This window comes from Cnephaeus nilssonii (assembly GCF_951640355.1).
Source record: "Cnephaeus nilssonii genome assembly, chromosome: 19".
Classification (NCBI taxonomy): domain Eukaryota; kingdom Metazoa; phylum Chordata; class Mammalia; order Chiroptera; family Vespertilionidae; genus Cnephaeus; species Cnephaeus nilssonii.
The window spans coordinates 18,796,412-18,821,638 of NC_137090.1; the positions used below are offsets into that span (position 1 = coordinate 18,796,412).

At 43.8% G+C, this 25,227-nt stretch overlaps 1 protein-coding gene across 1 annotated transcript in view; it reads left to right on the forward strand.

The window, feature by feature from the left end:
• Positions 1-643: 643 nt before the first annotated feature.
• ERN1 (endoplasmic reticulum to nucleus signaling 1) overlaps positions 644-25,227 on the forward strand; it is a 68,109-nt gene continuing 43,525 nt past the window's right edge. Inside the window, exons 1-2 of the mRNA XM_079798561.1 lie at positions 644-897; positions 23,622-23,742. Of these exons, the coding sequence (XP_079654687.1) occupies positions 835-897; positions 23,622-23,742 (184 nt within the window). The 5' untranslated portion in view covers positions 644-834. The remainder of the gene's footprint in view (positions 898-23,621; positions 23,743-25,227) is intronic.

Genomic DNA, 25,227 nt, shown 5'->3' on the forward strand with positions numbered 1-25,227 from the left:
CAAGGTTTATTCCAAAAGGAACTGATGCCTGTTGGACATGATTTGAGGGGGAATTCCTGAGGGGGAAAAAGAAAAAGGAAGAAAGGCCTTCGGACTAGCGGAGTGGCAGCTGGAGGACCCCAGGGCTGTGGAGTCGGCGACATGGGCGCAGGCAGAAGCGCTGTGTTTGCTGGCATCCCGTCAGCTGCTGGCATCGCTGCCGGCTGCTGTCCCTCGCTCCGGAGGGCGCCGGGGATTCCACCGCGGCGGGCAGACGAAGCGGGGGCTCTGGGCAGCGGGCACCGCCTGTCTCCCGGCCTTTCCCCTGATCAAGTCTGACTCAAGGGGTCTCTCGGAGGGATGAGCGGTACCTCCTGGGGGATGGGGTGCGCCCGCGTGGCGGGGCTGCCGGCCTGCCCCCGCACCCGGATAAGCTCCCAGCCTCGACAGTCCGGCGCCCTGAGATGCGGACGCCCAGGCCTGGTCCTGTCCGGCAACGCCAGCCCGGGAACCTGGGCCGGCCAGGAGCTGAGCTGACCTCGGCCCCGCCCACCGCGCCAGCCACGCCCACCGTGTCAGCCACGCCCACCACTCGAGCCTGGCCCTGCCCCCGCGATGGCCCCGCCCAGTCTCGGGCCCGCCCCTCGCCCGGACCCGCCCCGACCGGAAGAAGCGCCGGCCCGGCGCTTAAAGGGTCGGGAATGGGGGTGCCGCCACCGCCTAGTCAGCTCTTCCTTCGCTGAAGACCAGCCGCCGCCGCGCTGTTGTCGCGGCGCCCCCGCCCCGTCCTCCGCCCTCCCGCACCGCCCCCCAGAGCCGGCTGGCTGGGCCGGGAGCCGGGACGGAGTTCTCGCCATGCCCGCCCGGCGGCGGCTGCTGCTGCTGCTGCTGTTGGCGCTGCTGCTGCCCGGCTCCAGGGTGAGTGACCGGGAGTCGTGGGACGGAGGGACACCTCGGCGCCCGCCGGACTCCGAGCTGGGAGCCCAGCGGCGGCGGCAGCTCGAGGCCCCGTGCGCCCCGGCGGCGGCTCCAGACGCGCGTAGGAGGCAGCGCCGGGCGGGGAGCGAACGCCTCCTGGCTGGTCCGAGTGGCGGCCGCGGCCAGCCACGCCGAGGCGCACGCCACCCGGAGGGCCTCGCGGCCGGCGCGGTGTCACGGGCAGCGCTTCTCGGTGCGGCCTTGTGCGCAACTTGTTGTCGCCCCGGTGGCACCTCAGGTCTCCAGAAGGCCACCTGCCGGACCCTCCCCAGAGGTGGGCGCGGGCTCTGCCTGCGGTGGCCGCTGGGGAAGGGCTGAGAGGGCCCTGTAATCGAGGGGAAAGGAATGTCTCGCGTTTATCATCCTGGTTGGAACTTTTAACAGGCGAGAACTTTGGGAAACGCAAGCAGTTGGGAGAGAGCGAGCTTTTTTTTTACCCAGGAGCTTGAACCTGCTTACCTGTCTTGCGGGTTCCTTGGCATTGCGAGGCAGGAGGCTGCCTTTTGTGCACCAAGAGTTCCTTAAGCAAGTTAAGCTGTGGGAATTGGACTCGTTTTTAAGACCCCATATGGGACAGCGGTGCAGCCGCTTCAGAACTTGAGGTGAAAGACTGTCTCCTTCTGGGAGAACACTGTGGGGCTGTCCGAAACGTCTTCTCACCTTTTTTGGGGGGAGAAGTGCCCGGTTGACATTTATTTAACTATTTAAGACCTTTTACTCTGGCTGTGGATTTGGGCACCACGGCTGGGAGGACATTTTGTGGACACACTTGTTTGTTTTTTTCTCTTCTGATTGGAAGAACCTAGCGAGTGGTGTTTTTTTTTAAAAAAACATACTGTTCAGGATGTGGGTATGGTACATTGGTGCAGGATCTGTTTAATGACCTCCACTGTGTACTCTTTAATATGGATATCATGTACCAGGTGTCCAGGTGGAAAATGGACATATGTGTACCTGAGTGCCACAGCGGGAACTCGTTGGAGATTATGCATTTTAGGTAAATAATACTCCATGCTCTTGGAGTAACAAGGATTTGGAAACAGCTGTAATAATATAGTATAAGGTTACCTTTTCACACTCGGGTTTTGGTTTTTTTAAAGGAAAATTTGTGCACACTTCACGTTAGAACTCGTGTAATTTAAGTTTTTCTTCTAATTAAAAAAAAATCCACTTTCACAACTAGGTTCAGGTTTTGAACTTCAACACTATATCTTGGATTGGTTAACTGCTGCTTGGCATATGCTCACAGATAAGAGAATGACCATATGTATGGCCTGGAAGCTGATCATTTCGAATAATGAAGGCCAAAGTGTATATGGTTTTCTTTGCCACATAGTTCCATGCTGTTCTTTCATTGGAGTCTAGTGTTTTAGTTATTGAATAACTTAGGCTTAAACCATCCCCCAAATAACTATTTAGCTTTAGTTGGGAATATAGTTTCATTTCATGTAAATATTTGCAAATTGTATTTAGAAATCCAGACTTCTCAGAGTTCCTGGTAAAATATTCCAGACCCTATTGGAAGGTTATGTTTTAGTGGCACTCCATTTTTAGGTAAAAGGTCAGAATTTCACTCCCAGAATTATCTGCCAGTAAAAATTTCTATCCCCAAATGTAGTGAGAATTCTTACTTGAAAACTCTAAAAGAAACCCATTGCAAAGTGGGCAGTTAAAACCAGGCAGCAGTGATGTTGTGTAGAATGCACTGGCTGTAAAATTAGACAAGCCCGAGTTCTGGTGCCCTCAGGCAAGTTATTTTACTTCTTAGAGACTCTGCTCTGTGTGAAATGGGGACAGCTAACATACTAACATGCCTGAAGGCACCTTGCACTTCATAGATGATAAATGTACTCTCCTTACCCCTCGAATCCCCCAACACAGGTGCTTTTTACTCTCAGTCATTTTTTTTTTTTATATTATGTGTCTGCAAGGAGCATTTTTGAATGCTCTTTCTTTTTGATTGATGACATAACTAGAGCATTGGAGGCAATACTGTGATTTTTCTTTCAGTTTGTGTCTGATTGAGCCAGACACTGACTCATCATGGGCTGCAACTCTAGGCTTTCAGATCAAAATGCAATAACATCAGTGTTATTAAGGATTTGAGACTGTTAATCCAGGGAGTTTCCCCCTCCATCCTAGACCTGGATCTTGAACCTCATGTTGGTTTGTGTTACATCACTGCTGTCACATCGTCGCTGTCACGTAGTCCTCATTTTCCCGTGTTGAGGTGCCCCTTCTCTCAAGTACCAAAGAGATCTGTAGCGTGTGTGGCAAAATACTTTCTTCCGTTATAATATACTAGAGGCCCAGTGCTGAAATTCGTGCACTGGTAGGGTCTCTAGTGGCTGCCGGCTGGGCCTCCCTCCCTTCCCCCAGCTGGCCCCGCCCCCTGGTTGAACTCTGGGACAACCTCCCAGTCGAGGGGACAATTTGCATACTACGCTTTTATTATATAGGATAGCATTCTTTTATTCAGTGTTTTGACTTTATTTTTAAGTAAAATTTTTTCCCAATTACAGTGATGTACAATGTTATATTAGTTTCAGGTGTGCAACATAATGATTAAAACCAGTGTTTTGGTTATACAGCGGAATAAAAAAATGTCACCGAGAACTGAGGGCCATGTACGTACAGAAACACACTGAGAATATCATCTGAGACATGAGTCTTAACGTGGAATGTCCTCACTTACCATGCATCCTGATAGTTATCACCTGCACGAATTATCCTAATAGGAGATAGCAAGTATTTATTCTGAGGCCAGGAGGAGAATGTTTCATTAAGCTCATGTCATCAGGGCTGCTAATCATGAAATGAGACTGTAGTTGTGCACATGTGTGTGTTTGTTATTTCATTAACCTGCCTGCCCACTGGGCTTTCCACAGTAGCATAGCTTCTCAGAGCAAGGAGAAGAAGTGTATGAGGAGTCTTCCTGAGAGAGTTCAACGGTAGACCATATTCCAGAATAGTGGACAGTGGGCTCCGTAAAGGTTTCTTCATGTCTGGACAGAGCAGCACCACCTGCGTGGGCCTGGGGGATGGTTATTTGCCTGACTCAGATTCTGACTCCGTTTTTCAGGTAGAAGAATCATTGGAAACCTCTTTGGTTTGGGGATCCAAAGTAATCTTTTGGTTCAATGTTGTGTGTGTTTTATAATGATCACATGTTCTCCTTAAAGAGATGATATAGGGGAGAAAAACCTAATGTATCAAATGGATTCCATTTTTATTATGCACAAATAACTTGGGGCCTGTAACCTAGCAATATGATTAGAGTGTGATGCTGGCTTACACCATGGTGAATCACAGTCCATGAATAAGAAACATGCGGGTTGAATATATTTCCCAGGGGCTGGCGATTCTCCCCCCCAACCCCCCGCCGTCTTTATCTTTGCTATATTCTATGTTTAGTAACCTGCCACAGAGCAACACATTCTCAGAGATATTTAAAAGAGACTAGATATGGATTGGGAAAGTAGAACTTAAAAAGCTAATCATAAGCTCCTAGCTTGCATTTCTTTTTAAAAATTTAAGTTACATCTGGACAGTCTAAATCACTTCTGATTATCTTGCCATCTTTGTTCATGTGCAAACACACAGCAAATACAACAGTGTAAAAATACGTGTTTATATTTTTGTTCGGTTTCCCTCCCTCGCTCCCACAGAATGTTTCCCATAACCTGTTAGGAAATGTTCTGAGTGCGTTTGTCACTTTTAGTGGCACTTTAGTAAACCATCATTCATGACAAAACATTGGAGCTTTCTGTGCTCAGCCCTGGCGTGGGGACCGGGTTGACGTGGTGCTAAGCCTTGCTTTGCCTAGTGATCACTCTGCTGAGGTCATATGGATTGCTTGCAGTTTCCACTATTATAAGGAAAGGTGTATTTCCCTTTTATTTTCGAATCTTTTATGTGTTTAGTGCTTCCTGAATGATAACATGGGAACATTTCTATATGATAACATGGGAAGATTTTTTTTAACCCCTCAACATAGTCATATTCATTGTAGAAAAGTTAGAAAGCATAGAGAAGTCTAAATGAAAAAAAAAAACTTACTACAATCCTACTACCCAAATATTACCTCTGTTAATACTTTAACAGCTTTATTGAGATATTTATAATTTACATATCATGTAATTCACTTATTTAAAGTGTACAGTTCAGTGGTGTACAGTTCACAGAATTGTGCAACCATGGTCGCAATCAGTTTTCATCATTCCCAAAGAAACCTCATACACATTAGCTGTCACTCCCCATTTCTCACAGCCTCTGAGACAGGCAGATAACTAATTTCGTAAATGGAATCATATTCCATGTGGTCTTTTGTGACTGGCTTCTTTCACTTAGCATAATGTTTTCAAGGTCCATCCAGGTTGTAGTGTGTATCAGTGCTTCGTTTGTTTTTATTGCTGTTAACACTGCATTATATGGTCACACCATGTTTTGTTAATCCATTCTTTAGTTGATGGAACATTTGGGTTGTTTCTCCTTTTTGGCTATTATAAATAATGCTCCTATGAACATTTGAATACAAATTTTTGAATGGCCATATATTTTCATTTTGGGGGTGGTATATACCTAGGAGTGGGATTTCTGGGTCATATATATGGTAACTGTATGTTTAACTTTTTGGGAAACTGTTTTCTAAAGCAGCTGCACTATTTTAATTCCCACCTGCAGTGTAGGAGGGTTCCAGTGTCTCCACATTCTTACCAACACTTGCTATGATCTGCCTTTTTGATTATAGTCATCTTAGTGGGTGTGAAGTGGTAACTCATTATGGTTTGATTTGCATTTCCCTGGTGGCTAATTTACTAACACCTTGATATATATACCTTCAGATTCTTTTTCCTGTGCACATATTTGCATAGGTAATATTTTTCTTCCCCAAACTTGAACATATCACAGATCTTTCTTTCATTGTTAATAAGTTTAATTCTGCAACATCATTCTCATAATACTTTTCTGTGTAATACTTCTGAATGGATATACCATAATTTGACCATTCAACCAGGTAGAATATTGAGGCTGTTTTTAATTTTCATTATTATAAACAATCTGATAAACCTTTTTTCCTTTTTTAAAAATGTTTTTATTGATTTTAGTGAGAGAGGAAGGGAGAGGGAGAGAGAGAAACATCGATGAGAGAGAAATATCAATATCCTTAGGCTGCCTCCTGCCCTGACCAGGAATCAAACCAGCTGAGCCACAGTGGCCGGGGCTTGAACGCATCTTAACTGCTTAATTATTCCTTGGGATAAATTCCTAGAACTGGAATTTGCTGATCAAACGTAATATTTTACAGCTCCTTCACCCAGCCCTCAAACTACTTTGGATGTTTTAAAAAGTACAAAACTTGCCTTAAATTGGGTTTATAATAGCCATTTTAAAGTAAGCTGTTTTCTTTCAGCAGCATGGATTTTAAGTCAAGCGGAAATGAAATATTTAGATTTTATTTTGCTTATATTTTGAAAATGCAAATGACCATAGCAGTCTATTGATGACCCTTTCTTACCAAGACCTACTGAGAAAATGTTTTATTCTGATTTGTTCAGTAAATTGTTTGTAGGGCCCCTGGGTCTGCAGTGGTTTCAGATCAGCTTTGTAGCAGATGTGGCTCCCATGAGCACCCTCAGATACCTCGGGGTCATCTGCAAGGTTGGTTTTGAGGGTAGCCTGCCTCCGACAGACAAGATTCTTTATATAGTTGGTTGTGAGGCCGTTTACAATTTTGCTTCAAGACTATTGGTAAATCAAGAATTGACACATTGGTTGTGCCTTTTGGAGGCTGCTGTTCTTAAAACATACAGCTTGTCCATGCACCTGTTTTTCCTGGGAAGATTAAAGTGCCACTTGACAATACCATCATGCCTTTGGTGTTTTTTTGTTTTCCCACAAATATACCTAAACTTATTCGTCCAAAGGAATGTTGTCTCTTTCAAAATAATCACCCCTTCAGAGTCAATGTTCATGTCCTATAAGTTAGTCTTTTTAAAATTGTTTTACTTTTCAGTGCTTCATTTAATAATGTAGTCAATCAGTTTAATGATTCAACTTAAAACACATAGGGAGCCCTAAAAGAGCAAATATTTACTCTTAAGCCAATTATCCTTACACAGCTTAAAACATTTCCCAATTCCTTCCGATCTGTGCTTGAATATAACTTTCATGTGCTTCACACTGAAGTTTTGGTGAAAACTATTAGTCAGCTTGATTGCACAATTTACTGAGGACACTTGGATATGATTTTTGGTTGTTTTTAAAAACCAACTAAAGACTTTCCACCATGGAGGGCTCTCACAGGTATATTCTTTAAAGGGAATTTCCAGAAAACTCCAGAAATATTTGTGAGCAACAGGAGCATAGATACATAAAGGTATAAATGCTTCCCAAAGTAACTAGAATCAGAGTATATTAGACAGTTGGAAGGGATCTCACTGGTCTAATGCAATGAGCCTCAGTGTTTCCCTTTACTCCATCCCCACATAAGGAACAGGAGGCGTGTCAGTAACAGTGGGAGCCCATTAGAACCTTCGAGGGTGGTGTTTGCGGCTTATACCACCCTCTCTCAGGCATCATCTTCCCTCCCTACGTTGGAAGATCACTGCCCTGCTCTGTTCCCCAGAGCAGACAGATGAGAAAGCTGAGGCCAGAGAGGGTCATGCGACCTTGAGGTCATGTGTCATTGACAGAACTGAGCCTTGAACCTAATCCTCCTGCTTCTCTTTGAAGAGTAGTCCCTGCAGTGCTGATGTTCTGGTGTGTTTGTTAGGACAAATCAGTCCAGCTACACCAGTCACACCCTGAGCAGGTGACCCGGCCATGTTGCAATGAGAGAGGATCTAGAGAAGGACCAAGGACCAGCAAGAGAAGGAAGATTGGTAAGCTTCAGGGAAATGCTCAGATAATGCTCTTGTTCCTCCCACAAGAGTTGTAGCCTCTTACCCTTTGTTTCAGTAGGAAAGATGCAACCTTGAGTTGGAAACACTGCCTTCACCTGAGACTCTCCAGCAAAACTGACTGTTCTGAACTCTGGAGCCAAATCCAGTGGCCATCATGGAGAGGAGATTAAGCCTAATTCACAGTTTAAGAGGTCTAATAATATCCAAGCAGGTGCACGTTGATCAGTAAGATCTCGCCCAGAAATGTTTCTGAAACAGCAAAACTGAAAGTTCATGTCTGAGAAGCCTTGAACCAAAGTCAGTCCTCCATAGTGCAGTCACCTTCCTCAGGGAATCCTCAAAATTCAGAACTCTAATCATCAAGCTGGGCCTGGGGTGTTTGCCTTTGCAGAGGCCCCTACCTCCCAGCATTCTGGCACCAGGGAGTAGGTCTGCGATGATGGGAGAGGGCGGGACACAGTGGACATTGGAGCACAATGGAGGGACTCAGGTTAGCTTAGGGGGGTCTCAGGAGAGTGTAATGAGGGAAGAGAGGAAGGGGCCAAGAAGGTGCCCTGGGATAGGGGCCGTCACACTCCTCTTGCTGGTCTGTGCTGGAAGGCAGGGACCCTGCCTCGCTTATCTTCGCATCCTCTATAGCATTTGGCATGGTGGGTCGGCCATACTCACTGTAGTGGGCACTCAGCAAATACTCATGGAATGCCTCTTTGAGTCTTGTTAAGACCAATAAAACAAGGAGCTGTTTATCATCAGGCAAGTGGGTTGTGGGTTTTTTGGAGGGCAGGGAGATGTTGCTTTAGCTGTAATCTATCTTCTTGAATGGGCTTTCATCGGTAGTGTTCCTTTCTACAGAGTGAGAAGGGCTTCCAGGACATGACCCGTAGTGTGTGGTGTCCTCTCTGTGGGCTCCTCATATCAGCAGTAAGGTTAATTTTAACATTACCACGCCCCAGGAGATAAATGGGTTGTGATTATTCCAAGTCACTTTCATTTTTCACTCAGCATGATGTTTCACTATTAAAGAATGAACTCCTGATCGAGGGTTGTCGTCCTATGTATTAAACATGATTTCCGTAGTTAGTAGACTAATTTATAATTATAATTCAAAACCAACGCTTTCTCCGGTGGATTATTGCCCCCCCCCCCCCCCCCCGCCTCCCCGTTTCCAGTGGGGGAATAATTGTTTGTCTAGGCTGCAGGAGTGTTTGTCATGGAAACTGAATTTTTTCATACATTTTCTGAACAAACATTGCCATCAGATCGTTATAGAACCTGATGTTGCCATTGATGTACAGTTATCAGAGGAGTTTGTTGCCCAAACTAAATCAGACATCTTTTCTCTTAAAGCCAGTGGCCCATGACTCCTGAGGGGCCTCTAGGAACGAGAGAAACACCTGCAGGAGGGCCACAGCTGCAGCCAGGAATGTGTGACTCGAGGCAGTGCTGCTCAGCCCTGGCTGCGTTAGTCACCTGGGGAGCTTTTTAAGAACCCTGTGCCGAGGCCCCACCCCAGGTGAATGAAATCGGAATCTGAAGGCATGGAGACTGACATCCTTCCTTTAAAAAACATTTTTGTAAGCCCCAGGTGACTAATGTGCAGCCAGATTGAGGCCATTAAGTAGTTCCTGTACCTTAATCCTGGGCAGAGCAGATGTGTCTACCTGTGCCCTGTAGTATCACAGAGCCCTGGCCTGGCCTAGAGACAGCTTTGGGCTTATATTATAGAGAATTGGGATCGCTACAGTCTGCTGGTTAGCAGCAGAACTAGAAATAGAGAACCCAGCATTATATTTGTTTCTAATATAGTACAATATTGCCCAACTCTTAAAGAGCAAGTAATTACAGACTGGTAGGTATTCCAATTGCTTAAAAAAAAAAATCAGCTTTGCCCTGGCCGGGTGGTTCAGTTGGTTGGAGTGTCGTCCCATAAACCAAAACATTGGGGGTTCAATTTCCAGTCAGGGTGCATACGGGAGGCAACCGATCAGTGTTTCTTTCTCACATTGATGTTGCGCTTTCTCTCTCTCCCCTTTCCTCTCTCTCTTAAAAAAAAAAAAAAATCAATAAGAACATATCCAAGTGGGAGGATTTAAAAAAATCAGCTTTTACTAATAATTGGCCTTACATTCAAATACACTTAGTTATTGAATTACACAATGTTTAGAATTATTTAAAGTGACACTTAGCTCACTTATTGCTCCCTTCTCCATATATAAAGATGCCTAAGAAATCAAAACAGTATTCCTTTCCAGGTCCCTTTGCAGCACCCTTGCAGTTGAAATTCATCTCTGAGTTTTAAGAGAGCCTTCTGTAGCCACAGTGAAGTAGCCAGGGTGGTGTGGGTGTGGAAGAAATTTGTGGGAGGAGTAAGTCCGATAGTTAAGGTACAAGAATGAAGCATATAAACAAAAAAGAGCTTTCTTACCCGGGTGAGAATGTGTGTGTTGGAAGCACATGGTAGGAGGGGACAGTTTGTGAGACTCACCTTCCCCTTTTCTGTGAGAACTGGCTATCGGTGTCTCTCCGCCTCGCCGCCCGAAGGCCTTTGCAGCAGGTGCCGGTTGAAAGGCCTGTCGGTACAGCAAGGGGCAGGACGTGGCCGGCCAGTTATCTCAGCGACCTCAGTTGTTACTCAAAGAACATCAAATAGTTTCCTCCCTGGTGGAAGGATTTATAAGATCGCGGGGTAACTTCAAATACTGCGTGAGAGATGTAAAGCCAGTTTCGGGGAATCGCTGACCTCTGAACAATTTAGTGGCCTCATCCTCTAGTTCTGTTGGGTTCATTTTCCGCTTGCGGTGGTCTTGTTTTACAGAGAAGAAAACGGTTTCCTTTACACATAAGAGATTAAGAACCAGTTTATCTGTAGTTTTTCTCTTCAACTGACTGGGAACCAAACCACAGTTGCTTCTAAAACCAACCCTAAGACATCTTGATCTGATGGTTCAGTATTTGGAAATCTCTGGGGCTTTCGGAACTGGAGTAAAGTTCAGTCACTTATCTGATTTGTGGTTTGGAGAAGAATAGAGATCTCCTTTCAGTGTAGGAGATGGTTGGTTTTATAGCCTATAGCATGTGTGTGTCCTTGGGAGTAACCTACCTCCTCCCACATATTATTGGTTGATTTCTGTGGTATTTCTTTTTCCCCACCCTGAACCTTAAAGTGAATCAGATTATTACTAATTGCCAATGTTGCAATAATTTGAGATAAATGGAGACACCGAGGTGTTGAAAGACCAGGATTGGGGATGACTGTGTTCAGAGGCATCAGGACTTCTAAACTCTCCCAAATTCTCAGGTGGGTTTTGGCATGTTTTGATCAGTTAGGGAGAGAAGAATCTACAGCAAAGCCTGAGGAGACATGAGGGCCTGGTAAATCATGGCTCATCACACTTCTGAGCTTCCAACCCAGTGTTCCTCCTTCATAGAATCAGGTACTGATGGCAGGAGAAATTTAATGACTTGCCCAGAGCCCGAGCCAGAACATATACCCCTGTTCCCAGTCTCATCTTTCAGCTTCATTCACCCAAAAATCATCTGTCGAGCATGTGCCAGGCTTGTGGGGATACCTGAGGAACTCTTGTTTGTTTAACTTGGAATTACGTGAACACAGGATAGGCCAAGGATTGACCAGCAGCCCGAGCAGGGGAGTGTGGGTCTCGGAATCGTAGGGAATCGCCCTGGACAGGGCCTGGGCACACTGCCAGGCCAGCCTTCAGGGGGCGTGGTTATGGAACCTGCCATATTATCCCTTGTGTTGTACAGTTTCTCTGCTAGATGGTTAACTCCTTGAAGGCAGGAGTGTTATAAGCCTTGGGGTTCCAGTACCTTATACCTAACAGGACCCTTCTTTCTGTGCATCTGTAGGTTAAAAGAGAGAGTCCAGTCCCAGGAGTGGGGTTGAAATAAGTGAATTAGCAAGTGAGTTGGAGATACACGAGTCAGCCAACAGGAAGAAGTGTGAAACAGGGAGTGCCTAGAAGAGATTGATAACTTGTCAGCCTGCATGAGTAATGTGAGACCGTGATCCAACGACTCACCCTCACTGTATGGTTACCTTTACTGTGGCAAAAGGAGCCTGGAATTGACTGCAGGTACTGGGGAGATGGAGCACCCCGGTGGATAAAAGGACAGGAGGAGGCATGTTCCACTCTTTGGGCCTCCAAATCCGTGCCTGGTGGCTGGTCAGAGAAGTCCCTCGGAGGAGGGGTCTCAAAGCAAAAGATTTTGTGTTGGAGTTTGTTTTATAGACCATACTTCATATAACAGTCTTACTACTACCCTTTCCCATGAGGTTTTGGTGTGTTATACTCAGCTGTAAACCAGCATCAGTCCAGCATTGGTATCAAATAAAGCACCAGAGAAGACTCCCCTAGGGAGTGAACACGGTTGTGTCTTGTATATCACACTTCACCTTAGGGAACATTTGTTTCCTCCAGATTTGCTTTGCACGGATGTGTACAGCACCTCTTCCTTCTCTTTCTGTGAGCTGCATGGGTAACAAGACACGCAATGAAGATTCTGATTTTTGTGGCCTCGCTGTATGAGCACACACTTGGCTTCGGCCAGCTTTCCCAGCCCCACCTTGTCCCATTGCCCTTTCCGCTTTGTCTCCCCAGGAGCACTGGCCCACTAGGTCCTCAAACACAGTAAATCATCTTCAGTCTCAGGGCCTTTGCACAGGCTGTTCCTTCTGCCCAGGAAATTCTTCCCTTCTTCCCCCTCTTCCTTTAGATCTTAACTCAGATGTCACTCCTTCAGGAAAACCTTTGACACTGATCCCACAACCCCCAACTCAATACCAAATCGGCTTCTCCTGTTATGCTCTCATGGGTCCTGTATATCTCTTTAATAGCACTTCCTGCAATTTGTCATTTTGTTTGTCTGGTTCTTTGACTCCGATGGCCCCTTATTAGATCATAAACTCCACGAAGGCAGGGATCAGACCTCTGTTGTGATTAGATCCTAGTGTCTTTCACAGTTCTTGATGAATCATCATAATAATTGACACTTATATGGCACTCACTGTATACTAGGTGCTGTTCTTAGAGCTTTATGTATATTAACTCATTTAACTCTCCCAACAATCCCTTCAAGAAGTATTATTATTATTCCCATTTTACGGGTGAGAAAATCAAGGTGAATGCCCAGGGTGGTCTGGCTCCAGAGTCTGCCCTTCTAACAATCACAAACAATAAGTGTTTTTTCAGATAATCACATACAATCCAGAATGTAAAATGTAGTACCATTTGGTAAAAATCTTTCCAGCAGTTATTTTTTCTTCCTTCTTCTTTTTTTAAATCCTTCTTCCTTCTTAAACATCACAAACCAAACATATTTTAATCTTTTCTTAATTGTTCCACATACTGTCGCTGTCTGCCCATGAGGGTAGGAGATGAGGAACAACTGAGGTTTGAGTCAGAGTGGATAGTCAGGTTTTTTAGTTTGTTTACTTTCTGATGGTATCTTTGGCTCCCCCACCAATTTCTTCAATAAGATGTCTTCCCTGCTACTTACATAATTCTTGTCTTTGGAAATCTCAATATTTATTTTACTGCCTTAGCAGTTAAAGAGATGTTGTTCAAAAGAAGAAACAGATTGGGAGGCTTAGCCAGTTTCCCCCACAATTCAGATGCCCATGTAAGCTGCTTTTCTAACCTGGAGAAATTGGCAGTAAGATTGGATGACCTCCAGACAAGGCAGAAGCCTGACCAGGATGGTAACTTTAGGTAGAGCGATCCCTGGGAGAATGGAGCCTGTTGGCTAGAGTGTGTCCTGTAAAAGCACGTCCCTCCCCCTATCCCTGTCCTGGACAGCCATTTCTCCTTTCTCAGGAGGGAGTTCCTCTCTCCTTGGTGTCTGGGAGGGCTTCTTCCTTGAATCCAGAGAGAGGCTTGCTATCTCCTTGCTTGTGTTTCCTGCCTACCTCTTGATAAACTGGAGGAAGCAGCATAGCTTGGTCCCAGCCAGTCCTCTTGCCCTGCTCTTGTTCTCGGCCGTCACTTGTCCCACTCTAGATTGAATTGTGCCAACACAGTCTTCCAAACATTTTCTTATCATTTCCTGTCTCTGCCCAAATGTGTGAGAATTGCATAGAGATGTTTGCATGGGCTCCTCAGAGGAGCCTAGAACATAGAATCCTATGCTAAAAGTATGGAAACCTGCTGGCATAAGATTTTTCCTCAGATGAAAAAATCAATATTCAGACCCGTTTCCTTTTTTTGTGAGCATAAATCCTGCTAAGTGAAGCAGTCCTGACTTAGCACTTAAGGCTCATCAGCATATGTTTGGTCATTAAAATGGTCTTTGCTGTTCAAAGGACTTGTCCTGTGCTAATCAGTAATGTGTGTTTCCTTGGCATTGGCCTTGAAAGAATGACTTTCTTCATCAAAGGAATTGGCAGAGGCTACTATATCATCATCATCATCATCATCATCATCATCATCAAAGAGCATTTTTTAAAAACCATTAGAAATGGGCTGGATAAATGTATCGCAAGAATTTTTTTTTATGGTGGCTAAAGCCTTTGACTTTCTGTGGTGGTATTCCCACCCACTTAGATCTACAGTGGGATCTCAGGAATTTTTACCCAGAACATTTTTTTAAAGACCCCACCCTGTATAATTGGCAGTGCCTTTTGGTATATTGGGTGTCTGTGTAGAATCTACGGTTTACATTTTGGCCTCATCCAAAAGATCCTACCCCCCTCTCAGGGCAGCGTGCTGTTCTCCATCCTCTCCGGCAGGATTCAGAGGGGAGCTCCAGGCCTGAAATAATTTAAGCTTACGGTTCTCAGAGAACCATGATTTAAAGTATTGAAATTATAGTGTGGGGTAGCGGGCAAAGGACCAGACAGAAAGGCGGAGACCTCGGTTCCAGCCCTCTGTCTACAGTTAACTGTCTGTGGTACCTTGGGCAAGTCACTTCACCTCTCTGGGCCTTGACTTCTGTGAAATGAGAGGATTTGGTAAGGTGATCTCTTCAGCCCTTTTCATCTCTAAAATGATATATTCCAGAAGTTGTAAACAGTCCTACAGTTTGGTCTGTGTTGTATGGAGCCATATGGACTTAATGACCATCTAGCTCATTTGCAGCAGGAAGGCAGTATGGTGCACTGGGCCAGTAGGGAAGTAGGTAATCCTCAAATGGACTTCAAACAATGGGGATTCTGAGAAGGGGAAGTTCAGGTATCTTCTCTTATGAAGCTTGGCAACATCTGGCAAGCATGGATGGCAATTATGTCATAAATGCAGTTGTTTGTAGATAACTTTTATTTGACTAGAGCATTTATCCACTTTCTACTTGACCCCTTCTACTCTCCTACCACCAAAAGAAATCCCTAACTAAGGGTAAAGAACAAAATTGACAGATTCTGATTAGTTGCTATTATCAGGACTGAAAAATTTGGTATCTAATCGAGCCTTTTTCCCCCATAGGTTTTTATTTGAGGACTTCCTAACAGTAGGTTTAACTGCAGGATCAAATCGGTCTTCTTCAGTTGATCTCTTATCTCCCCCACCCCTCCCCAACCTTCCTTGTAGGAATTATTAATCTAAGTCAGACCTTTATTAGTTTAGTTTGTTTATGGTGCTGCATTAAGGTAAATGAGCCTAGTAGATTTCTTGTTTTTACAAGATCTGAACTGCTGCTGTTGCCTTTTAGTGAAGACAACAGCATAGTAGTGGCAATACTCGCATTCTAAATCTCAACCACTAAGTGATTGTGAAAGCTTGAGTTTTAGTTTTCATAACCAATAAGATGCTTAGGAACCTTAGGGATTTGATACCACCCTCAGCACAGGGCTTGTTTCTTTGACCACAGAGCACTTTTCATGCCCAAATGTATTTCCTCCTCCCACGGTGTCAATGTAAGCTGATGGCAGAGGGACCATGAAGACAAACAGAACAGCTGGCTATTTGGACTTAGACACAGCCTGGGGCTCCCAAACCAGTGGGTGAAATATATTTACCTGTTGTGAAACGAGCATACCTTTGCGCTCAGGAATAAAGTGAATTTATGAGGAACCTTTTATCAGACCGTTAAAGGAATAGCCTAAACCAAAGAATTGTAACTGCCTTGGGTGGTGGTTAATTACACCACACAAGAATTGCCACAAATACTAGTTTTACTCCCTCGGTTGGCTTAGTTTGGAAACCACACAGAGCTGTTCAGTTAGGCCTTGCCCTTTACTGCATCCCAAGCAGACACTTGACTCCCATCCAAAGCAAATGTCATGGTTACCTTTATTGACCTAATGTCCGGAAACATAACAGCTGATAGGCTGGTTAAAAGGAACTAGTATTTGGTTGATGGATTATTGCTGACTTACACTCAAGTAAATGAAGTATAACAGAACTTGGACTAGTTCTGTAATAGACTGAAATCATTAAAACATAGGCAAAATTAAACAAGAAAAGTCTCTTAATATCACCAATGTTATAATTCTTTTTCTCTCTAGCTTCTTTTTACCAGGTTTTTTAAATTTTTAAAATCATTTTTATTTTTCAATTACAGTTGACTTGACATACAATATTATATTAGTTTCAGTGATTAGACATTATATAACTTAATAAGTGATCATCCCAATAAATCTTGTACCCATCTGACACCATACGTACGAATTATTATAATATTATTGACTATATTCCCTATGCTGTAATTACATCCCCATGACTATTCTGTAACAACCAATTTGTACTTCTTAATCCCTTCACCTTTTTCACCCATTCCTCCAACCCCCCTTCCATCTGCAACCATCAAAATGTTCTCTGTATCTATGAGTCTGCTTGTTCACTTATTTTATTTTTTAGATTCAACTTTTCATTATTTCCATTTTATTGCTCATAGTTTTTCTTTTTTTCCTTCTTCTTAAAGAAGATTCTTTAACATTTCATGTAATACTGGTTTGGTGGTGATGAACTCCTTTAGCTTTTTCTTGTCTGGGAAGCTCTTTATATGTCCTCTAATCTTTATCCCAATTCAGTAGACAGGAGAACCAGACAATGAGTTTTCTGTGTCACTGTGTACAGATGGCTATATAGACATCTCCGTAATTGGAAGAGAGGACTTTACTGTTGGGTCAGGTGTGTAAATGAGTTCCGGGTTGGGGAGCAGGGTGTGATTAGAATAAAAATTTTCATTATATCTGTCTAACAGGCCTTTACATAAGAAACCTTCAAAAGTAGTTCTTTGTTTAGCCCACTCTCCTGATCAGTCTGAGGCTTATACTCATGTGGGCTCTATTTTTCAACAAGAGATCTTTATGTAATGGGTGTGTGCTGGCATTTACTGGCACTGATTTTAGTCGTCGCTGCTTTGGTGAATTCTAGACAGCTTTTTGGCCATCATTGGGCACAGTCTTCTACTATGTGATCAAATGGCATTAGAATGACAGCACTCTGCTGGGTACTTGTTGTAAAGCCACCAGAATCGCAAATAGCCAGGCTTTGTTGAAGTTTATAATCTGAAGTAGTTACTATTGCTGCAAATAGAAGAATTGTAGACACATATGCCCTCTTTTGAATATCATTTAGTGCCTGCCAAAGACTATATTACAGAATACTATTTCGAGGTACTTCCTGCTGAATTAACATATTACTGCACAAATTGTGTGTGTGTGTGTGTGTGTGTGTGTGTGTGTGTGTGTGTGTGGCCCTGGTATCCAAAAAGTGTTTTACTGCTATCTCTTAAAAATAAGCTCATCCATCCCGTGGCTTTCACTAATTAAAGCCAGGAGAACAATGCCCTTCTCACCTCTGAGCATTATTGCTAAGTTAATAATTATAAGCTCGTGATTCCGTAGCACGTTCTAATCCATTTTAAATCTATTATTCTACATTTGGTGACATGCAGCTTTAATTCTTCTCAAGAATGCCTGTGTTCTAAGTATAAAACAAAATTTCTTGGAAATCTTTCTTATGCAATCCTTCCCTCACTTGCATACCTGTTTTAAGTATTACCTGTAATACCATAATGTGTAGTATTCATTAACCAAAATGAACTTGAAGTCACTTTAACTTTGCTTTACCTCTGAGGCCAGCTGTCCAGTGGATTTGAGCCTTGGCCAGGAGCCCCTGCACTGTGGAAGGCACACTGGGTGTTGATGGCAGATTGAAGGTTCCAGGAATTTAGGTACACATTACATTGTGTAATGATATTCTATGGAAACATGCCAGTAGCCTTGCTAGATTTCTAGTTTGGTTTGGAGAAATTGTTTTCTTAACCTTAAATAAATAAAACTAAAGTTAGGATTATGCAATATAACAGTAATCCCATGAAAGTAGAGGAAAAATTATTTGGGGAAAAAAAAACAACACACAAAAAAATTCCCTGAACAAATCCTGGTTGGTGCAGTACTCCTAAAAGGAAAAAAAAAAAAAATCATTTTCTTGGCCAGATTATTGATTCTGCTGTTATTTTAGAAACTGTGGTCTGTTGGAGTGGAGGTAGGAAGGGGAGAAGATTCACAGAAGAGATTTTTATTTTAACTGTTTTTACTTATTCTGCTCATGTAAATTTAACTTCCTTGGGTGTGATTCAGTCAGTCTGTATGCCACCTGAGAAGTGTATGGCCCTCCTGTTCCCAGTGGAGGGGCCTGTAGGTGTGTGCCCGCCTTTTTCCTGGGGTAGGATGCACCAGGTTTGTAAATAGATTCATCAGGTCTAGATCCCTCTGGAAAGCTGGGTATGAGCCAGATGTGTGCATGGCACCACTTCCCACCGACTGCGAGATGAGAGTTCTGCGCTATTTTTATTAACCTTATTTCTGGCCTTTGTTATTAGATGGTCAGTTAGCTTGTGGGCCAACTGTTTCTTGAAATGTGAGTCTGAACATTAAGACTTGCATTTCTTTGGAAAATGCAGCATTTCTGAAAACCCTGAGTTGCACTGGCCTCTCCTGTGCCCCGAATCCTAGAGCGGCTGGCAGTGGGCTCCCCTGCCATTCTTCCTTGAGGGGCAGAGGGTGAACGGAAATGAGCAGTCACTTCAGTGACAGGCCCGGCAGCGAAACCAAGCCCTGGGGCTCTGCTGGTGGGTTCCTCCGGCCACGGGTGAGTCGGGTGAGTCGCCTCCTGGCCTGACCAGCCCCAAGTACTATTTAGAAATGGCTGGGTTTTTGCTAGAGGCTGTTTCATTGGTTTTTGTGCTGCTTAAACACATCACGCCCCTTGTGTCCATAATTCTCTTTATCAAAGACTTTTTCTAAACAAAGTTATTTCAGAACTCATTTTAGAAAAGATTTTTTTTTTACCTGAAATATAAGGAGTTAATACAAGAGCAGCTAACAGTTCGATAAGTTTAGAATATTAGAGAATGAAACTGTCAGCAACCCACCTTTTAATCATCTGTGTGAGTTACTTGGGAGTTGCTTCCAGGCCTTTGCAGTGAGGGCAAAGTGGTTGGTGCATCTTAAGAACTGGTGTAGCTGCTTTATAATCAGAACATGGAACGTGAGGATGCAGCCCAGCAACGACATTGGTTTTCACGGGAGGGAGACCCTTGTTGAAGTCCTGGCTGAGCAGGCCTGCAGTGAGGACTGCTTTACCACTCACCCAGCCCAAGTGAAATAAGCCGTTGGACCAGCAGCCACTTCCCCAGCATCTTCTGCCCCGAACTGCCAGCCCTCTAGTCACCAGTCTAGGTGTTTCCTAGAATTACCTTGGGGTCGCCTTGTGTGAGATGATGTGTGTCAGGCTTCTGTGAGGACCGACCAGCTAATGGGTGTCTAGTTCTAGGCTAGACTAGATTACCCGCCACTGCCATTCTTACCTCCTGCTGTGTTACTGTGCCTGCTTCTTAGAAGTCACCAGCAAAACCAGGAATATGTATTTCACTAGTTTGAAAAATGAGTCAGATTCCAGGTAGTCAGCCTGCCGCAGGTCTGCGGCATCAGCATTTTCTCTCCATTTTCAGGCGCTCCGGAAACTAGTGTGTATAACTGCAGGGCCCGTTGCCATTCCATCCGTCGTAGAGAAACGGGAGCACTGGCGACTGACAGGCCTGGGTGGAGGGAATGTGCAAGTTCATTACTGGGAAGCATGTGTTTAGATGTTCAGATACACGTGGCTCTCAGCTCTGCTCAGTATTGCAGAAGGCATAGAGAAGCTAAATTCGTGTTAGTTTTAGCAACAGTATTGAAAGCAGGTGTATGCATGTTTTAAAAAAAATGCCAGGGGTGAAGAGCCAGACATTTTGCCATATTGGTTTGCCTTCTGAGAGAATAACATTGGTCACAGTGGCTCCTGGCCATTCTAATTGAAACAGCCGAGAGCCTTCAAAGGAGAGAAAAATCTGCCGGTTTGTGATGTCACGGTGGACGTTGTGATTAACTGTCAGCACTCTCAGTTGCCAAATTCAACGTCTAGCCCAAGCTGGTATTTTTGAGATTTTTAAAAGACCGTGTTAGGTAGGTGATTAGTGTTTTATTTCAGTTCACCAACCAACCATAGACAATTGCTCTTCCTGTGGTTTCCCGGCAGCTCAGACAGGCAGCTGGCTATTGTTTCCACGCTAGCCGTGAAGCAGCACTGATATATTTTGTTTAATATTAGCCCTTTTAATATGTGATAAGATGTACTTGGGGGCATTCAGTTCATTGTAATGGTACTGTAGGCTTTGAAACAGCAACAAACTCTCCTATTCTTGGAAGCCCACTGTCTTGCCAGGAGACCTCTGTGTTTCTTAGCTTTGGTTCCTTGGTTGGTGGATATTAATGGTCCAAGGTGGTCGAGTTGCCTCATGTCCTGAGATGGAAAGACCTTCGCCTGGGATTTAGGAGCTTGCCGAAGCTCCTTTAAATTCTAGCCTCTCTTCCACCTGCTAACTTGTCCATCTCCTTCTATCTTATGAAAAATTCATTGCTGATGATGTGATCCTATTATAGAAAATTTAGAAAATAGAGGAGAAAAAGCTATGGCAGTCATCTTGCAATATTTTCTTCATCTTTTCTTCTCTATATATTTTCATTTGGTCTGTGTATATGCGCGCGCGCGCGTGTGTGTGTGTGTGTGTGTGTGTGTGTGTGTGTGTTAGGACTGTATGGGTTGTGAGTGACAGAAACCTAGTTCCAACAAGCTTGAGCAAAGAGGGGAATTAATTGTGAGGATTGGGTGTCCCTGAGCCCAAGGACAGGGACTTGGCGAGGCCTGAGGATTGGTGGAAGTGGGCCGCAGTCTTTCAGCTGTGTTTCTTCTCCAGCTTCTTTCTCTGTTTCTGCCTCTGTCTTTCCCTCTCTCATCCAGTTGTTTTCCATGTGGAGGAAAACATATTCAAAGACATCTCCCAAGTTTAATTTCTTTCCACTTCATCTATCCAGAGTTCAACCCAATTCTTGGTGATCACAAGACCTAGCATGCAAAATGGCGGTTCCTGGGGTAACTGTTTGATAGGTGGAGGGGCGCTCAGCAGGGATTTCTATCTCTTGGCCCCCAGGTATGCTTGGGTCTTTTCTTTTCGTTTATTCAGTTCCCCAACCGCCCCTACCAACATAATCCTGCCATCCCACATCAAGCTGCAAACCCATCTCCTTTCCCATGGGAGGCAGCCCTAGGTCTTGTTCAGCTGCAGCCTTCGTGGTCTTTGTAGGGCCACTGTCCTCCAGGCTCCGGGCAATGTGCACTCCTCTGCTTCAGGTGTGAGCAGGTCCAGGTGAATTTGTCCTCATCTATCCCCTGTGGCCTAAAATAATTTTAACTACACCAACAGTTGGTGTGCGGAGCCTCTTGATTCCTCTGAGGCTTGTTTTTCTAGCCAATCTAACTAAAACGGATTTCCGAGTTCCAACGGTGGAATTAGAAGGATCCTTCCTCCTCGGGTGTAAGGCTTTACCCCCAGAGAGCAGGCTCAGCAGGAGCGATAAGGCTTGCTGTGGTTTCTCCCATCCCAGGTGAGTGGGCTCTGGACAAAATAAAGGGGGAACTTTTCCCCCTCCAGGCCAGGCACACAAGGAGATGAGACGAGCTCTAGGTTCTGGGAGTGGTGTCGCCCCTGGAAAAGGAATGCAGGGACTGGAGTGTTTGTCCTGCCACCTCAGACTGTCCAGAGAAAGCCACTTGGCTTTCCCTTTTAAGGGATTAACTGGGCATCATCCTGGCTCTTACCAAGAATGACCAGGTATTTGAGGGTCAGACTCCCATGCACAGGGGAGTAATCCCCCGAGCTTTTAGAGTTAGTGCTAAAAGCCAGCCATATTTGTAAAATAACATTTGTGCCAAAATTCAAACTGTCTCAGTATAAGCAAGTTGGCCTGTTTTTAATTCAACAGCTACAGGAACCAGTTAATGTGCAGGACAATATAGAGACAAAAGAAGAGACAAGCTCATTACAAGATGGCATTGCTGAATGGGCCCATATCTCAAAAGCATGTTCCTAGGAAACCTTCCAGCTATCACCTGCACATCACACACACACACACACACACACACACACACACACACACACACACACGGCTGCTCCCATGGAATCTGTGTGGATGAGGATACAATTTCTAGCAAAGCTAGAGGATAGGCAGACAAATAAAAAGAATCTGTCCAGTATAATTATAACCACAGTGTACATTAAATTTTGGATTCAACCCAGCCACTGTGGCTCAGTGGTTGAGCATCAACCCATTCCCGGTCAGGGCTTGCAGGCTCCATACCCAGTAGGTATTCTCATTATTGATGTGTGTGTTTTTTCTCTCCCTCTATCTGAAATCAATAAAAATGTATTTTTTAAAAAATGTTTAGATTCTTTATTTTTCATGTGATAATGAATATAAGCATTTTTCTGTATTGTTGTAGCTTTTTCCACATGCTGTTTTAATGATTACATAATGCTTCATTGAGTGTGTGTCATAATTTATTTCAGCCATTTAGATATTATTGGCAATTCAGACCTTTCTAGTTTTTTTTGTATTTATAAAATGGAATGTAATGAGTATCATTGTGCACAGAGCTTTTTCCATATCTGGAATTATTTCTTCAGGATAAGGACATGGAATTACAGGACCAAAAATATGATCATGTTTATACTTTCCAGAAAGACTGCAGTAACAATTTTCATCACCACCAACAAGTGAATTTCACTACCTTTGGCTAGTTCCTTTAAAAATTTTTTTTTTAATTCATTGAGCATAAAATGTGCATTTTTATTTAAACTGTATTTTGAGTATAAGTGAGGAGTAATTTGGGTTATGTTTTTTATGCATTTTTTTTATAACATGTCTCTTTTGAAATCTTGGTGTTTTATTACTACATAAACTCGTTATAGAATGGGAGCTGTTTTCCTTATTTTGCTTTAAACATTTCCCCCTAATTCTTTGCCCTTTAAAATTTCATCAGTGTGTATGGGTGTGTGTGGGTGTGTTGGAATTCTTCTTTATCATGGAGTCTTGCAAGATAGCCGAGTTTTAGAAAGTGAAATATAACTAAGAGAAGGAAGTCAGTTAGAAAGCTGAGCCTACTCTCTACCTCAGGGATTATTTCAAAATCCTTGTCCTTGTCATGTTAGGTCATAAGCCAATCCCTCTGCAGGAAGGATTGTCACTTAGAATAGGTGACCTGGGTCCTAGTCCTGACTCAGCTGTTGTCCAGACAGGTGCCCTTGATGGGAACCTACGTCTCCATCAGTTTCCTCATCTCTAAGCTGGTGGATTTTATTTTATTTTATTTTATTTAAGCTGGTGGATTTTAGAAACTTTCGGGGCGGAGGTCTCTGGTGGTACATGCCCCAGGTGAAGAATCATGTTGACCAGGACGGTTCTTCTCCATCTCATTGCAGATTTTTGGAAGTCCCAGCACAGTGACGCTTCCTGAAACCTTGTTGTTTGTGTCAACCCTGGATGGAAGTTTGCACGCTGTCAGCAAGAGGACAGGCTCGATCAAATGGACTTTAAAAGAAGGTAATTTGGATTTGGTCCTTGGGTGACATGGACATGTGCTCTGCTGCCCCCAAGGAAACATATGCCAGAAAAAGAGAAAAGCAGTTATATGTTATTTAATAAAATAAAAAGGGAGAATGGAGTCAAGGAGAGGAGAGGGCTCAAAGGTATGTTTACAGCTTAGATTGTGATTATCTGCTAAGTACATCAGTTGAAGAGACACTGGTGGGCTCTGTGTTTTTTGTTGTGCTTTTTTTTTTTTTTCTTCTGTCCAGGTTTCATGTTTAAAGGGCTCTAGGCTTTTCTATTAATAGTTCTGGCTTGGTCTTTACAAAACACATGCTGCATTAAATTTTTTTGTTAAGTTCTAATAATTAAAATCTTGTAATCATAATTACAAGAAGGTATCTTCTCTAACCGCAAATGACTCATTTGCTTTTATAGAGGCTGGAGTAATTGAGGGCTGTAAGATTTGACATTCATCCAAGTTGGCCACTTGATTGGTTCTCTACATGGAGGGAAGTAAAAGACAGACCTGTTTCTCCTTTCGTAATCTCCCACAGTTTATGGTCTTGTCTTCCTGGTGATAGTGGAGTCCTACAGCTGGGAAACTGTATTCGATTTCCCAAGTAATCTTCCCCGGTAAAGCCATGCAAATCCCAGGATTTGGGGCTTTCCGTGTCATCTCTATTATTCTGTCCAGTAATGATCCTCACTTGGGCCTAGATGAGGCCCTGACCAGCGTGTTCTCTTCCGTCACTAATCCGTGACTCATTATTGTCATGAGCACAGCAAGTGTTTTTCCTTCCTTAATAAAATGTCCCCAAATAGTATTTTAGATGGGAAAGCAGGGGCCTGTGTTAGAGGCCACACGTCATCTTGTCCGTGCAGCAGCAAACCTAGTTCCCATCCATCGAGGATGGCAGCTGAGGCACTGCAGACTGTCCTGCCGCACCTGGCGGGGTCCTGCTTGGATCAGCAGGGGCTTTAAGCAACAGAAAGGACCAGCTCTCAGGAGTCAGTGGCCACAAGAAGATGGTAGAGCTGGGTTTTGGCATTGCATTACAGGATGTTATCTGTGCTGTCTTTCATTCCTGTGGGAGCATTTTACTGCTTAAAAAAAAAAAAATCAGAGTTGTTGACATTTCACAGTTTCGGATTTTGTCCAAAGATGGAAAGCAACAAGGTGCAAAAGGATTGCGATAAGCATTTTTACTCTTGTGTTCAGGCTGGTCCCTTAGTTGCAGTATTCCTAGGCAGGACACTTTTGCCACAAGGACACTTCATTCTTCTGCTTTGCTTTTTCCTGTATGTATTGTTTTAAATTGACCTTCTCCAAGTCTTACTTTCCAGAAGTAACCTCAGCTGTATCGGGCACAACGGGATCCTGTCTTGTTTGTTACTTAAGCCAAACATAAGAATCAATCTGTTCTCTCCTGTAGTTTAGAGCTTAAAGAATCTGCCTCTTTTTTACTTAATTTAACATGTGTTTACAGAACCTAGTCT